The sequence below is a fragment of the Humulus lupulus genome, chromosome 1, assembly GCF_963169125.1.
Source record: "Humulus lupulus chromosome 1, drHumLupu1.1, whole genome shotgun sequence".
NCBI lineage: Eukaryota > Viridiplantae > Streptophyta > Magnoliopsida > Rosales > Cannabaceae > Humulus > Humulus lupulus.
The window spans coordinates 29,651,508-29,668,161 of NC_084793.1; the positions used below are offsets into that span (position 1 = coordinate 29,651,508).

The following is a 16,654-nucleotide window of genomic DNA, read 5'->3' on the forward strand; positions in this document are numbered from 1 at the left end:
TACAAATTAAGACAATAAAGAAATAAACAAGAGACAAGTTAAAAGAAATATGTACACCAAATTTCAAAAAAGGAAAAAGTAAAATGTCTAGATGATTCATCAACGCGCCTTTAGATTTAGATCACATGACCATGATCATCTTCATCACATCACACGAGCCTTTGCTTTTGTAGCCGTAAGATTCTCACGTGCGACGAAACCCCGTTCACACTATATTATATATAACACGTTATATATATTTTTATATATAAAAATGAAGTGGTCAAAACTATACGTATGAAAGCGCCTAGTCGAGTCGAGTCGACCACTTTGTCGGAACTCGAAACCAAAAACCATGCATTTATAATTTGATTCAATATTTGCAACCGGCTTTGTTTTGTCCGTACAAAACCCTTGACCTACAATAACCAGTCAACTTTCCTTTCTTTCATATAAGTCCTCCTTCTCGTTTCTCTCACTTCCTTCCAAACCCAATAACCAGTCTCTCTCTCTCTCTCTCTCTCTCTCTACATATCTTTTGTCTCTTTTCCAAGGGTTTTGAGAGACGTTGATGAAAGATCATTTGCAGTAGCAAGATAAGTTGGAGCATACACTATATACGTACTGAGCTATATATATGGAGATGAAGAGAGAGATGAGTAATACTACTACTACTACTACTACAAAAGATAACAACATGATGGGATCTTCGTCGCTTTCTGATATAATATCAAACGGTTCTTTTCCAATGTTCTCATCAACATACACGTTTGAGCCGTCTTCTGATTTTGGAGCTGAAAATAAGGGGTCAACCTTAGGGTTCATGGAGCTTCTGGGTGTGAATGACTACTTCACTATTCCTCCTTCTTCATTCTTTGATTTTCCAGCTTTATTAGCTTCGAATACTACAACTTCGACCATTACCACTACTGCTGTTCCTCCTCTTACTATTCCTAAAAAGGAGGTCAGTTCGGATGCCTTGAATAGTAATAATAATAATCAACCTGCAACGCCAAACACTTCGTCGATTTCTTCAGCTTCGAGTGATGCTCTCAATGAAGAACAGACTAAACCTACGGACCCAGAAGAAGAGGAAGAAGAAGATGAAGGTGAGGAAGACGAGGAAGAAGAGCAACCGGCAAAGACTACCAACAAACAGTGAGTTTTTGAGAATCATATTTGCTTTTTTAAGAGAAGCCCAGTTCATATTAGATCAAAATAAAAGTGGGGTTTCTCATCTTTTTTTGGGATTTTATTTTAAAAGACTAGCAATTGAAAAATGAGGGGTTTCTTTATTTTTTGTATATGTGTGTGTGTGTACATACAAGTGTTGACGTGTGTAGTATTAATGGTCTGTTTTTTGAATAAGGTTGAAAGCGAAGAAGACAAGTCAGAAGAAACAGAGAGAACCCAGATTTGCGTTTATGACGAAGAGCGAGGTTGATCATTTGGAAGATGGCTACAGATGGAGAAAGTACGGCCAAAAAGCTGTGAAAAACAGCCCATTTCCCAGGTAGTTATATGAATATGTAACATGGTTTTCTAACCAAATAATTATCACTTCATAATTACTAATTTGTATGTATATATATGTATATGTATAGGAGTTACTATCGTTGCACCAGTGCCTCATGTAATGTGAAGAAACGAGTTGAGAGATCGTACACAGACCCAAGTGTGGTGGTGACTACTTATGAAGGCCAACACACACATCCAAGCCCACTCATTTCTCGTCCCGCTCACACCGCCGCCGCCGATCATCCGGCCGCCGCCTTCGCCAATATTCCATTTCATAGAAGTAGTGGCCATCATCACCAGCTGCCTCATCAGTATCAGTTCATGACTGATCATCATCATTTGTTATCATCACCATCACCATCACCATCACCAGCCTCTTTACCCTCTAATCATAATAGTTTTGCTAATTACAGTAATATTATTAGCCATATTAACAGTAATAATAATGGCTCAACCACAAACGCAGCAGCTGCTTTTCTACATGAGAGGCGCTTTTGCAACCCTTCACCAGGACCAGCTTTGATCCCAGACCATGGCCTTCTTCAAGACATAGTCACCTCCAACATGAGAACAAACTAGTAGTAGTAGTAGTAGTAGTCTAGCTTAATTAGCTATATAGTTATTATAATATAGTTATGTAGTTCAGTTCAGATGCGAAACCCCATTAATTACTGGTATGTACTTTTCATGCTGACCGGTGGTGACTCTTTTTTCTTTTTCTTGGGTCCGCTCAGAATTAAGAATTTACTTCTTTTTTTTCTTTTTATATATACATTACCCAAATGCTGATGATGACTAATCCAGCTCTGGGAGTGGCTAGTTATTTTTCTTTTTTTGGAGAATGAGGAGGAGAAAGGAATGGAGGGGTATACTAGAGAGAAAAGTGGGGTTTGGGGGTATGTAAATAAAGATAAGATAACAAGTATAGTAAATGTGGGTTTCTTATAATTAATTTCTTCTGACCACTCCTTTGTCCTATGTCTTTGTTTTTGATGTGTTGAAGGAATGTGCATTGATTTCATTGAGAGTCATGATTCGATTTTGTGAGGGTTGGAGTTTCTCCTTCCAGCAATTAATTTTTTTTAGGACTTGTTAACTTTTCCTATTTTTGTCTATCAAAAATGAAAGAAACAATTCCAGAGAAAGGGGCTACAACTCTCAGATTTTTGGTGTGGAGAATTTAATGCCCCTTTAGAGTAACTCTCTCTCTCTCTCTCTCTCTCTCTCTCTCTCTCTCTCTTATCCCATTTGGTCAAAATAAAAAAATTAAAACTTCCAATCACTGCCCAATTGGGACCCACTTCAATCCTGATAGATAAATGCCTTTATTTCCTGTTTATACCATTGGATCCACTCGTGGATTTGGTTCATTGAATGGTGGTCTAGTTGAGAACTATGGCAGAGAAAACTAACAGGTCACCAACCCTCCCTTTCACATTCAAAATAAATTAATTAAATAATTAACCCTCCATATAAAAGCTCGAATAGGATCTTGATAGAGACATGGGAACCTTTTATGTTCCGTTTCTATGGCTCAAATCCACTTTAGCATTTTCGTCATCCATGTGAAATTGTCAAACACCAGCAGCATCATCATCTGCGGATCGATCCCTTAAGGCACAGACTACTACACAAGCTATTATGGGCCTTTCTCCATCTATTAACTCATACACATTATGGCCATCAAAGTCCATCTTATCAATTAAACAGAGCCACCACCACCACCACTATAGTCAAATAAAAAGAAATATATATATATATATATATACGCACACATATTGCAGGGTGAGAATTTCGTATCTCAACATCACGAGTTTCCTAAAAACTTATCGATTGAACCCGTTTGGGACAATGATGACTATAATTTAAAGCCAAATAAGTGCAACCTCCAAAAGGTTTAGTTAGTAAAACAATCATAGTAACAGGTATAACGTCACCTAGCAGAATATATTACAAATTGAGAAGCACTCATTTGAATGAAAGTTAAACACATAATAATCAATAATAATTAGAGAGACAAGAAAGACAGCATCATTCGCTTAGTATTTGTGGGGAACTTCGTACATTTTGGCTTATAAGACATCTCTCTTGTTGTGTGTTGCACCATCGAATCCAAATCTGCAAGAAAATATAAAGAGAATATTTTGTTCTATAAACTAAAAGGCACACTTTAACATGTGTATTTGTGTGTGTGTGTATATATATATATATATGAGCAGGTTAGGTAAACATGTACAATATAAGAAATATTGAATTGCACATGTAACCCAAGGCCATCTTTTTCTGCCTGGACCTAATATGCATGCCTTTTAAAGCTTTCTCCGTAGTTCTCAGCTCAGATTGCTGCTCAAATGCCTTCTCTAATTCAAGAAATGAAAGACACAAACATCATACACAAAAAATAGAAAAAGCGTGAGAATCTATCTCTTTATATATATTCTGCTGAACATAAATTAATAAGAAAAATGTGTTACATTTTAACCATGACAAAAGACCCCACATCGACTACATTTACCCAAAAATACATTTACATAGAGAAAGCACCAAATATTGTAATGTACCCAAAAATACTCCTTTTATCAATCAATGTTATTAATAAATGAAAGGTAAAAAAAATACAAGTAAATAGGGAAATCGAGCTGATCTTTGTACTTCATAATTGGATTGCTAAACTATTTTCTAATAGAAATTATCAGCTGGGGAAAGAAAAGAGAGCTGATTGAGATGACAATCATTACCAACTACAGTGTTTTTAAAAGAGCACTGCAGAATTGTCTCCTTTGTTGTCTAAATAATTATTTCAGTGGTTCAGGAAGATCAATCACAGATGCACCAGATACCTTCGAAACAATGGTTGCAAAATGACATGAACTTTCCCTCACTGCACTTCCACGTGATCCAGTTCCTACACAATCAGATCTCTAGAATAAATCCACTAAAGTCATTTGAGAATAAAATCAACAAGAGTATCTTAAACAATACAACAGTTGGTTATTGGTGTCAAATTTGGTCATACAATCAATATCAAGACATCTAATAAGTTAATCAAAATTTGTTAAGGGAGACACAGAAGAAAGGGAATGCAAATAAAGCTATGTATCAAATATTATGATATGTTATCACAGAATGACAAAGCTAAAAACAATCAATTCAGTAGCTCAAACAATTCACAGCCAGCCTTTTCATTGAAATACCAAGAATTCGAGAGCTTGGTTCTCTCCAAAATACAATAAACTCTTAGACAAAATCCACACCCTCTCACACTAACCAAACACACTTTATACTAAGGCTTACCGCTCTATCGTATACCCCAACATACCCAACAATTCCCCCTTTAACCAACTCTACTCCTTCTCTGCTGACTTGGCATTCTCTTTGCTTCTATTCTTCCTGGCATACACATAGGTCAAGGGTGGCCTATCATTACCCCAGGCCCAAACACGCACCTTGTCCTCAAGGTAGAAACTTGGGAACTGCTGCTGAATTGTGGCGAAATTCTCCAAAGTAGACTCAAACTCGGGCAGGTGCAGCCATTTAATCAGCACTTGAGGTTGTTCTTTATGTGTTCCTGGACGCATAACCAAAACAGTTTCAGGTTCTAAGAGCCATTCAAGCTCTGTTGTCAATTCCTTGGGAAGAGTGGTCGCTGCTTGGTGAGGACCCAAGGCTGGCCTGAGCATAGATACATGAGAGACTGGATGTATTTTGGCTTCTGCAGGTAGCTGTAGCTTGTACGCAGTCCCCCCTACCTTGGACAGAATCTGAAATGGCCCAAAAAACAGAGGTCTCAACTTTTGATTCCGCCGCCTGGCTAATGTTTGCTGCCTATATGGCTTGAGTTTCACATAAACTCGATCCCCAGCCATATACTCGATGTCCCTTCTCTTCTTGTCCGCCTGATGCTTCATCTTTTGTTGGGCACGGTGTAAATTCAGTTTCAGCAAGTCCAAAGTCTCATCACGAGCCCGCAGGTTGTGCTCATCAGCAGAAACAATTGTTTAATTGCCTTCAAATCGGAGTAGTGGTGGTGGATCTCGGTGGTACAAGGCTTTGAAAGGCATCATACCCGCTGCAGAGTGATAAGAAGTATTGTACCAATACTCTGCCCATGCTAACCATTTTACCCATTGTGATGGTTTAGAACTCACAAAACAGCAAAGATAAGTTTCCAAACACCGATTGAGTACCTCGATTTGGCCATCCATTTGTGGATGGTAGGCTGAGCTATGCTTAAGCATCGTGCCCTGCAACTTGAATAACTCTATCCAAAAAAGGCTGAGAAAGATTTTATCCCTATCTGTCACAATAGATCTTGGAATGCCATGGAGTTTGACCACATCCTTAACAAAAACTGAAGCGATTGTGGCTGCTGTATATGGATGTCGAAGAGGGACAAAATGTCCATATTTTGAAAGGCGATCAACTACAACGAGGATGGAGTCAAATCCATGAGAGTGTGGAAGGCCCTCTATAAAATCCATTGAAATATCATCCCATACTTGCTCCGGTATAGGGAGGGGCTGTAGCAAACCAGCCGGGGATTGAGCCAAATATTTACTTTGCTGACATGTGTGACATTCAGCTACAAACTTCTGTATATCTCTCCTCATTCCATGCCAATAGAGGTCGGCAGCCACCCTTTGGAATGTTCGAAAAGCCCCCGCATGACCCCCCACGCTACTTCCATGATACTCTTGCAATAGCAACGGTATAAAAGGTGAAGAAGAGGGAATAACCAACCTGCCCTTAAATTTTAAACAACCTTGATTGAATGAGTATCCAGAACACGCCTTCCCTGCTTGAAGTTGCTGAATGATCTTGGACAAAATAGGGTCAGTAGCGACATGGTCCCTCAAATCAGGAATAGAAACTAGGTTGGGCACCGAAATGGCTTGGCACTCCATCACTGGAGGAATTCTTGACAGGGCATCGACAGCTTTGTTCTCAAGTCCCGGTCTGTACTGTATTTGAAAATCATATACCAACAATTTCGTTAGCCATTTTTGATGTTCTATTGCTACCACTCGCTACTCAAGTAAATACGGTAGGCTCCTTTGATCAGTTCGAACAATGAACTGGCGTCCCAACAAATAAGGGCGCCATTTTTGTATGGCTAGCATCATTGCCATGAGTTCCCTCTCATATACTGATTTACAACGAGCCCAGGGTGATAAAGCCTTGCTGAAATAAGCTATCAGACGCTGCTGTTGCATCAAAACAGCCCCAAGCCCAGTGCCAGATGCATCAGTCTCTACTACAAATGGAGCTGAAAAATTGGGCAAGGCTAGAACTGGGACTTCGCACATGGACTGCTTCAATTGTAAGAATGCTTCTCGTGCCTCCTTGCTCCAGCTGAACGCATCCTCCTTTAATTGATCTGTTAAAGGTCTTGCCAACTGCCCAAAACCTCTAACAAATTTCCTATAATAGCCAGTAAGGCCAAGAAATCCCTGTAGCTCCTTGATAGTTTTCGGAACTGGCCATTGGGACATTGCAACGAGTTTGAGCGGGTCGGTTGAAACCCCTTCCTCTGAAATGATGTGTCCCAAGTACTCAAGTTTAGATTGAGCAAATAAACATTTCTTTTTATTTGCATTTAGCTGGTGCTGGCTGAGGCGAGTGAGGACCATTTCTAGGTGTTGTAAATGTTGCTCCATTGATGCTATAGATGGGAATGTCATAAAAAAACGAGTACGAATTTTTGCAAAAATTCACTAGACACTTCGTTCATCAAAGCTTGAAAGGTTGTCGGTGCGTTGGTCAAACCAAATGGCATCACTAAAAATTCGTAGTGCCCTTCGTGTGTTCGGAACGCTGTCTTTTCTACGTCCTTTGCTGCCACTCTTATTTGGTGGTATCCTGACTTAAGGTCCAATTTAGAGAACACTTGTGCCCCGTAGAGTTCCTCAAGGAGCTCGTCGATTACTGGAATGGGAAATTTATCTGCAACCGTCTCTCTATTGAGAGCTCTATAGTCCACACAAAACCTCCAACTGCCATCCTTTTTCTTCACCAAGAGCACCGGGCTCGAAAAGGGGCTTGTGCTCGGCTGAACTATTCCTGCTTGCAACATTTATGCCAGTAACCTCTCTATTTCATCCTTTTGGATCTGTGCATACCGATAAGGGCGAACACAGGTCGGACCTGCCCCTTCCTTCAAGGTAATATGATGTTCATGGGATCGTTTTGGAGGTAATCCCACTGGCATGTGAAAAACGGAATCATGTTGCTGTAACAATTCGACCACCTCTGGTGACATCTCGATTTGACCCTTAGCTTGGTCGACTGTCAAGGAGCCAAGCTGAATCCAATACCCCTGCCATTCTTGCTGGACTGAGTGAATCAAAGCTTTTAGAGAGATTTGAGATTTACATAAACTGGGGACACCTTGTAATGTAATCCAGGAACCCCCTAATTCGAATTTCATCACCATCGTTTTTTAGTTGACCTGCATATTCCCCTATGTCCCTAACCATTGAATCCCCAGAATTGCATCGGCACCTCCCAATTCCAACGGTAGGAAGTCTGTTACCACTCGCAAGGACCCCAACTCCAGCTCAACGTTAGCACAAATGCCCTCAGTTCGAACCCTGCCTCCAGTCCCCAATAGCACGCCATAGGAAGTGGTTGCTGTAATTGGAATCTGAGATGCCTCCACCAACTCGTTAGAGATAAAATTACGGGTTGCCCCACTATCGATGAGCACTGTCACTGGGTGTTTGGCTATTGTGCCTGATATCCTCATTGTGTGAGCCGATGAGATCCCTACAAGAGAATTCAGTGACAACATAGCCAATTGCTCCTCGGACACTGCTTCAACACTTGAATCAGGGCTGGGTGGGGGGAATCTTGAGTTTCTGATCCTTCAATGTCATCGGCGACCAGCATCACTTGCAAGGCTTTCTGCTCACATATGTCATCGATGAAACTTTTTGTCACATTTAAAGCATACCCCACAGTTCTTCTTATCTTGGTGTTTCGCTTTCGTCAATCGTCGCTGCACAGGAGTGCTAGTTTGGGTCCCTGTCGGGATCCCTGTATTCCCACTCGACTGCCCGAAGTTAGCTGGAGAAGGCACGGCTGAACTCCTTGACGAAGTGGTCATGGGCGTGTATCTTGGTATGGCAAGTTCGCTGGGAGTAGCCCTAACGTTTCCTCCTTTCTAATGAAGGCCCAACCCTATCAATTGATGACCCTCCTCAATACGCTAGGCCATTTCCATTCTGTGGGCTAGGCCCGTTGGTTGCAATACATGCAGTGGCCCTTTGATTTCCTCTTTCAGACCCTTGATGAAGCTTACTTCGAGGACATGCTCAGGAACTCCAACCACCCTAGACGCCAGGGCCTCCCATTTAATCCGATATGCTCTCACCGTCGTCTCTTGCCTAGCCGATAGTAGCTCCTCCGCTGTGGATCCCACTGGTATCGCTCGGAATCGCAACAACAACAAGTGCTTCAACGTGGCCCAAGAAGTGATTTGACGTCGTTGATGTTCCCACTGGAACCAAGTCAGGGCATCTCCCTCTAGGCCGATGATGGCTGCCTCAAGCATATGAGCCTCCATGAGCCGATTCAGTAGAAAATACCGTTCCACTCGAAATACCCAGCCATCGGGGTTCTCTCCCGAGAACAGCAGTAGCTCCATCCTAGGCGGTCTGAAATCTCGTCCCCCTTGCGAATCCATCGGAGGAATTGGGAAACTTGTCGACGTCATTGGAGGAGGGTAGGTCGTTGCCGAATCACCCATCGACATATGAGATGATGAACTATCACCGTCGCCTGCCTTACGATGCCGATCTTCCACCTCACTTGTGCTCCCAGCTCCTGTGCGAGTTGAAGTTTGCAGTAGCTGCGTAATGTGACCAATAAGGTACTCAACCTTCTTCTCCAATCCTAGGATTCTCTGTGTATCAGCCCTAAATGCTTCCAATTCTTGTGGAAATTGTTGCACCTGTTCTCGAATCTCAGACACCTCCCGTCGAAGCTCCAATTGAACCTCTTCTAACTTTTCCTCCACCATTTCCAACTGAGCAGTTTGCTTAGGTCCCATGTTAGATCTGGGCTCTGATACCACTATGATATGTTATCATAGAATGACAAAGCTAAAAACAATCAATTCAGTAGCTTAAACAATTCACAGCCAGCCTTTTCATTGAAATACCAAGAATTCGAGAGCTTGGTTCTCTCCAAAATACAATAAACTCTTAGACAAAATCCACACCCTCTCACACTAACCAAACACACTTTATACTAAGGCTTACGACTCTATCGTATACCCCAACATACCCAACAATTCCCCCTCTAACTAACTCTACTCCTTCTCTGCTGACTTGGCATTCTCTTTGCTTCTATCCTTCCTGGCATACACGTAGGTCAAGGGTGGCCTATCATATTACCAGTCTAAGTTCTAATTGAGGGTATTCAAATCAATAATTCATGTTATATGAACAAGGAAATAAAACTAACTCTTCGTGAAACCTGATAGGCCCGATAAGCCTATCATTCGGTTCACCTATACTAGGAGGGGAACCGGGTACATGAACCAGGGGTAGGCCGAGTCTTTTTGTATTGGATAAATTGTTAATTGGTTAGAGGGGTAATTTGGGCAAGTGTTAGCCTATTAGTGGGAAAGGGAAGCTAGTATTCTGTTATGCAAGAATTAAGAGAATTCTAGGCATCATGGAGATTTCTCTCTCCTTTTGTGTATGAACTCATTTCCATTTTTATTCAACAAAGCTTCTGATTGTTCTTTGCTGGTTTACTGTTTCATTGGTTCATTACTGTTATTACTTTGGTAGTGTTTGTGCTTATGTGAATTAATGGCAGGTCCTATTAAAACCTCACAAACCAACCTTCACAAGATATGTCACATTGTCATTGCTATGCATATGAGATGGGAAAAAATATTATTTAACAGAAGTCTTTTCATGGCACCAAAGTCGCATTCATAAATCAACAGAAAAGTTACTGAAAATGGAAGATAAAGAAAATAGCAATACGCACCGGCGCAGATAGAGCAAGTTTTTCTAGTTGGAGATTTTGATGGTCAACATGAGTTTGGCAATGAATTTCTTGTGTTTGAGCAGGTTGCTGCTTAGAGAGAACCAAGGAAGAAGACTGAAGCTTGTGGGCAGGAGTTTGCTGCTGTCTCTCATTCTTTAACTGTTCCTCAAACAAACCATATTCCTTGGGCTTGTCCCACTGCAGATTAATTTTCAAGCCCTTATCCTCATAAATTACAGATATAAGACTGAAAAATAAACAAGGGTGAACGAAAGAACATACCAAGCTTTCATGAGTGACACAATTATAATAATACTTATGCCCATCAGGGCAGGTATGCTCACTCCAATCACATTCTGGAAGTTCAGGCATCTGAGGATTTGCAGGCACTGCAGCTCTGGGAATATTGTAAGCACCTTCCCGAGAACTGCTTCCAGTTGGTAGAGGCTGCATTAAACATTTCATAAAAATAACATAGATAAAGTTCTTAATTTAATAAAAAAATGAAGCAGAAAGAATGCAATATAATATTCTATTGAATAAACCCCTTCAGATGCTGCAAGCACTCTTCTGGCCACACTCAATTGAACACCAAAAAAGGGACATATAGATAGAAGTTATTAAAAAATAAAAACCTCAACATATAACATGCACTACTAAAAAAACTGCAAATTAACTAGCTAAGATTATTATTGGTTCGGAATACCGGTTGTCCACTAGTCTGAGACCACTTGTGCTGCTCTAGCGTTTGTTTCAATGGTTGCATCACATGCAACTGTCTTGGAAAATCATGAACTTCACCTTGAAATTGTTGAGAACTTGCTTTTCTATTCTGCATCTGAGACAACTGCGGAGGTTCATGGTTTGCCACCGAAGAAACTGCTTGTGGTTGTTTAGTTAACGAGAAATGTTGTGCCAGATGAGGTGCATTAGGCCGGTTATGCCCCACCATGGAATCACCCAGGTTGGTTGTTGTCCTGGTACGTATATCCACAAAAACAAAATTTAAATACAGTCAACAAGAACAAAAATGAATGGAAGTAACATGAAAAAAGTTACCTAACAACTGGTTCTTGAGAATGGGGGCCAAAGGACATGCCACTAAACATCTTATTGTTCCTGGAGAGAAATTTGAATGGGGCACTTGGTTATCAATTATAATACCAAACGCTGACTAAAAGGATCAGTTATGAAAAAAGAGAAATGGTATGAGGAATTCCAGTTCACAAATAAGTAGAACAGAGCAAAACCTTGCTTCTCCATTCCTAACTTTCTTAGGTTCTGCAAAACGTACAGCTATTGGCTTATCACAACCCTTCAGTGACACCAAAGGAAAAAGGATAAATAAAAAGAATGAATAGATAATAGAAGCCTCCACATATACAATGTAAATTGCAATACATATATTCATGGAAGAAAAAAAAATGTTACCCTCATTGTGTAAGTTCCGTTTAATGCTCTGATTGCTGCAACAGCCATGTCTGGATGAGAAAATCTAACAAACCCGCATCCTTAAAAAAGAGGACCAAATGTCATCATGTCAATATATAATTAATCAAGTTTCTACACTCATAATACTTTCAACCAAAAATTTATGCATAAAATGTAACAATAGAAAGCAATGGTAAATTATTGCACTATCAAGTACCAATGCATTCATGCAAGAGAAAATTTTGGAATTTTAGCACATCATTTGATTTTAATTGATTGTCCTCTACAGATAGAACAAATTACTAGATATATCATACGTTTCAATAGTTTACTTGCTTCTTTCAGAATTAATTTCACCCTATAAGAAAACCCCTATTTAAGTACACATATTGTAGAACATATAACTTCCTAACCTAAGTGAGCAAATAGAATGCTATGCTGACTTTATTTATTTGAAAACCACCACTGCCGTACATTGCAAACATAATGAGCCACAAACATCAATTCTCAACATGGAAATTAACAAAAGTTACTTCATCCTATAGCAGGCAGAAAAAGAAAAAGAGCACTTCATTATAGTGAACATACCACGACTTTGTTTCATTTCATCAAGAATAATGTAGACTTCTTCAACAAAACCATATGGAGAAAATATCTGGCCAAAAAAAAAAAATTAATCAATAAAAACAAAACTAGTAAACATGAAAGCACAAAATAGTTAATGTTCAATAAAAAAAGTGAATGAAAATATGCATTCCATATGTGAGACAGTGGTCTCATCAGTATAAATATACACAAAAAAATGATCTTCCATGAATTTCCATAAGATATTTGGATGTTTCAATAATGAATACTTACATGCAGATAAGTAAAAAATGAATATTTTGTGGAAAAACAATAGCTTAACATCCCATGGTTGGCAAGAACATACCTCCATAATTTCCTCCTTTGAAGCTTCTTTGTTAAACATCGCAACAAACACTTTATCAAGTGCCCCTACAGAAGATGTATTTTAAGATGACAAACAACTGCAAAGAGTAATATTGCTGCAATGAAAAAACAAGGCGCAGCTATACTAGGGAAATCCAAATGTGCCCCTATTACTGAAGAAAATCCAAATCACTAATATATGGACATAGATTTTTAGAAACTATAATTCTCACATAACCTGGACCAAGAAATTATAACAATTACTATGTAAGGGCCCAGCCCAGGAGGGATGCAAACCTCATACCTTGTGGGTCTAAACCACGTATCCGATCATTAGAGCTACCCCTCTAGAATACTAATATATTATGCATTTCCATCAAACAATACAAAATTTATTAAAGATCCACTTGTTTGTAAATTCATTAGGAAGCCACAAAAAATATTTTTGGAGCAATATTTTATAACCAATTGGTTCATAACTCTATGCATCAAACTCTTAGCACCTCCCAAAGATTTGATTTTATAAGATCTAATAAATGTTCATTAATGTGAGATACATGAGCTATGCAAGACAAAAGTTGTTGCCAACGTGACATCTGATGCCTACTCTTAACTAAAGAAACCATATATTGGCAGTGCTATAAAGTTGGTCTAGAAATTGACTAGATGCAACTACAAGAGGGAGTTCAAAAGGCAGTGCCTCAAAGATCAGAAATATACCATGACGTTCTCTTTCTCTGTCTGGCTTGCCAGCATACTTAACCGTAATAGGCATTTGTTCCTAAAAAATGTAAAGACAACAAAAACTTTAACCAATAACTCAGTTGATGCGACCACAGACAACAAGAGTATTCATATCCACCATGTAAAGAGCACTAAAGCTTTAACTCACCCCAGGAAAAAAATGTTGATTGTTTAGAGCTGCAATGGCCTTGTCGGCTTCAATAGTTGTTGCAAATTTCACAAAACAGCTTCCTGTAAGAGAAAACTACATCTATTTCATTTCTGCAGTAACTATATGCAACATCAATACAAAGGGCAACTACAAGGCATATCCTAGACTAATGAAATTCAGACTGTGATGAAAAATCAAAACACTAGAGACGAGCAAAATCATTGCACATTCTTCTAATAACGATTTAATTTATTTCATCGTGAGAAAATGATGAAAAAAAATAAATTAAAATAAAATTAGGAAACTAAATGGTGCTCTCAAAGGTCTCACTAAGGATCAGAAAATAAAAAACAATACAAATCAAATTAACACTTGATATACCTTGTTGTACGCCTGTATTCCTATCCTTCAATAAAACGACCTCAACTACATTTCCATGTTGTTCAAACAGGGGGCGGATCTAAAATACAGCGACAAAGTCCAAACATTTAATAGTTAGAACTAGTAGCACATACAACAGATTCAGAACAACATTCTTCGAACAATCGCCTGATATCAACAAGTGATCGAAGTTCAAGGTGAAACAATATCCTGAATAAATTCTTCAAAAATCAATCTTTATTTAGTTATAACTTACATCTTGCTCAACTGCTGTTCTTGGAACATGAGAAACATAAAGTTTTGCAAGACCATAACCATCTAATCGATCTTAAAACAAAAACAAAACAAAGTAAAGGTCTTATAACAATATAGATCAATAAAAATTCCAAATGTAGTGATAATAGACTTAAGAAAGCAACATAAGCTATGAACTAAGTCTTAACAACATTTGAGAGAGTCCTAAGCCAAAAATAACAAAATTAAAATGACTAATTGCAGTATGTCTCTTCTTACGAGATGAAAAGGGAAAAGAAAAACAGTAGTTGGAGTGGAAAAGCTATTAACTATATATGCAAAACCTGGAGAATTTCCTCGGTTCGAATGAGACCAATTCCTTTTCCGTCCAGCCATCGGCACATGATGACCCGGACCATAGCCAATGGCGCCATTGAAGTGGCCAGAGTGGTGGTCAGGGCGAATAGAATGGTGGTAGTAGTGGGACTGGTGAGGGTTATTATGATTGGGATCATTGAAACTATGGTCTTGATGGTGGGATTGATGATTATGGTGGAAGTCACCAGAAGACCAAGACGAAGAGGAAGAGGAAGTCCCAGGGTGCGAATTGCGGTGGGACTCCTGGACCTGGTGGTCGCCGAATCCTCTTTGCCTCTCCAGCTTCGCTAACTCTTAGTAATTTGAGCTATTACAAAACCCTAACCCTAAATTACAGAGTGAAGTGGAGGAGAAGATTAAGATGAGTGAATTCGAAAAACACTGCATAGGAAGAAGACGAAGTCTCTCTCCACAAAACTCTTCCCGCTCCCTATTCTTTCCTAATCACTCGACGACTTGTCGTTTCTTTAGGTGTTATACCTTTTCTCTTTTTCACTTTTCATTTATATCCCATGACAAGTTAAATTAAAATGACAAAAAAAAAAAAAAAAAAAGTTAGTGAGAAAAACTTACATCAATTTTAAAAAATAAAATAAAATGACAAAAAAATTAGTGAGAAAAACTTACATCAATTTTAAAATTATATATAAAATTTGAGAAATTATCATAATATAAAGTTTTTGGCTATAAAATCATTTTTGGAAAAATCTTCAATAAGGTATTCCTTTTTACTTTACACATTCTTGTTTTAGGCATGTAAATCAATTATGACCTCATTTTATTTTATGATTGTGTTCATTATAGTTTTCGATAAACTTTCATAAAATTTTAAATAATTTACGGTATGTGTCTATTTTTATGCACGCGTAAGATAGATTATTTGAATCCTGATTTCAGTTGCATAAATTGTCTAAAACTTTTAAAAAATTTGCATGATATGGTAGTAACCGATTATCATTGTAAAAATAAGTTTTTTATTATGTGGTAGTAATAGGTTACCCTATCATTTTTTAGTGATGTGGGTGTAACCAATTGCCATATTGTAAAATTAATTTTTATGTTTTTAGTGATGTGGTGGTAATCAATTATCAAAATAATTTTTAATTTTTTTTGTGATGTGAGTATCAAAATTTACGTTAATAACAATCAAATTTGAGACCTATATAAAAAACTATTTACTTAAACCCCAAACCTGAATTAAAACATCTTAAATATATTGGCTTCAAATTGTGAAGGTAGCTAGTTATTCAGTCATATCTGGAAAAGAAAATAAAACCAAATCTAAAAAACAACCAATGAAGAAGAAGAAACAAAGAACTTTTCGCAACTGAGAGAAGGGCTGAAAAAAATGGAGACAGAACCAAAAATAGGGAGACTGAAGGAGAAGAAGTTGTTGATGTTACGTGTGATATCGGCACCATCAGAAGTTGGGTGGTGTCATAGAGGACCTGAGAATAAGGATTTGTATACAATGTCAATATTTGGTGGTCGGCATCAAAGGGCTTGTAGAGAAGGTCGGGGGGCACAGGGCTTTTCCAGTAACTTGATTTTGAGGAATGAATGAATTTTGTAATTTTGTCCATAGTAATTTTTTTGAATTGTTTTTTTTTTGTCAACTTACCATATTTTGCGACAAAAATTAAATACCCATATAATTAACTTAAAATTTACTATATTTATGTAAATTTCTCAAATATTTAATATAAAAAATTAAATAAAGATCAATCATTTTTATTTTTCGTTCCTTAATGGCCAAAGCCAAGGGGGACAAGTTGTAATTGTGACCAAAAGAAATACTTGTAAAAATTTAATTTTTACTCTCTCTATAGATATTTTCTTATGGTACGAGATTGGTCCAAACAGATTTAGTTTTGACTCATTTATATTGTTGTTGTATTGGCATAT

At 38.4% G+C, this 16,654-nt stretch overlaps 2 protein-coding genes across 4 annotated transcripts; one reads left to right on the forward strand and one right to left on the reverse strand.

Moving 5' to 3' along the window:
- Positions 1 to 460: 460 nt before the first annotated feature.
- LOC133790312 (WRKY transcription factor 23) lies at positions 461 to 2,528 on the forward strand. The gene is made up of 3 exons (XM_062227918.1): positions 461 to 1,137; positions 1,349 to 1,492; positions 1,584 to 2,528. The coding sequence occupies exons 1-3, from the start codon at positions 617 to 619 to the stop codon at positions 2,074 to 2,076; spliced, it is 1,158 nt and encodes a 385-aa protein (XP_062083902.1). The 5' UTR covers positions 461 to 616; the 3' UTR covers positions 2,077 to 2,528.
- Positions 2,529 to 3,339: 811 nt separating this feature from the next.
- Positions 3,340 to 15,183, reverse strand: LOC133790297 (flowering time control protein FCA-like). 3 transcript variants are annotated; one of them, XR_009873987.1, is made up of 16 exons: positions 14,716 to 15,183; positions 14,394 to 14,464; positions 14,138 to 14,216; positions 13,754 to 13,836; positions 13,582 to 13,642; positions 12,863 to 12,927; positions 12,520 to 12,586; positions 11,932 to 12,011; positions 11,751 to 11,815; positions 11,560 to 11,619; positions 11,207 to 11,477; positions 10,783 to 10,947; positions 10,501 to 10,698; positions 4,338 to 4,402; positions 3,785 to 3,852; positions 3,340 to 3,615 (listed from the first exon to the last, which is right to left on the reverse strand). XR_009873987.1 is itself a non-coding variant. In XM_062227906.1 (15 exons), the coding sequence occupies exons 1-14, from the start codon at positions 14,765 to 14,767 to the stop codon at positions 4,376 to 4,378; spliced, it is 1,344 nt and encodes a 447-aa protein (XP_062083890.1). In that variant the 5' UTR covers positions 14,768 to 15,183; the 3' UTR covers positions 3,340 to 3,615; positions 4,338 to 4,375. The 3 variants fall into 3 exon arrangements, 1 of the variants encoding a protein (XP_062083890.1); XR_009873986.1 differs by having other exon boundaries at positions 3,785 to 3,857; XM_062227906.1 differs by lacking the exon at positions 3,785 to 3,852.
- Positions 15,184 to 16,654: the final 1,471 nt, after the last annotated feature.

Bases quoted from the DNA above. Each gene is read 5' to 3' on its own strand.
- LOC133790312 (XM_062227918.1), top strand. From the start codon at position 617: ATGGAGATGAAGAGAGAGATGAGTAATACTACTACTACTACTACTACA. The intron at 1,138-1,348 runs GTGAGTTTTTGA...TTTTTGAATAAG, and splicing joins GCAAAGACTACCAACAAACA to GTTGAAAGCGAAGAAGACAA. The intron at 1,493-1,583 runs GTAGTTATATGA...GTATATGTATAG, and splicing joins AAAAACAGCCCATTTCCCAG to GAGTTACTATCGTTGCACCA.
- LOC133790297 (XM_062227906.1), bottom strand. From the start codon at position 14,767: ATGGCTGGACGGAAAAGGAATTGGTCTCATTCGAACCGAGGAAATTCT. The intron at 11,816-11,931 runs GTAACATTTTTT...GTGTCACTGAAG, and splicing joins ACGGAACTTACACAATGAGG to GGTTGTGATAAGCCAATAGC. The intron at 11,620-11,750 runs GTTTTGCTCTGT...ATTTCTCTCCAG, and splicing joins GTTAGGAATGGAGAAGCAAG to GAACAATAAGATGTTTAGTG.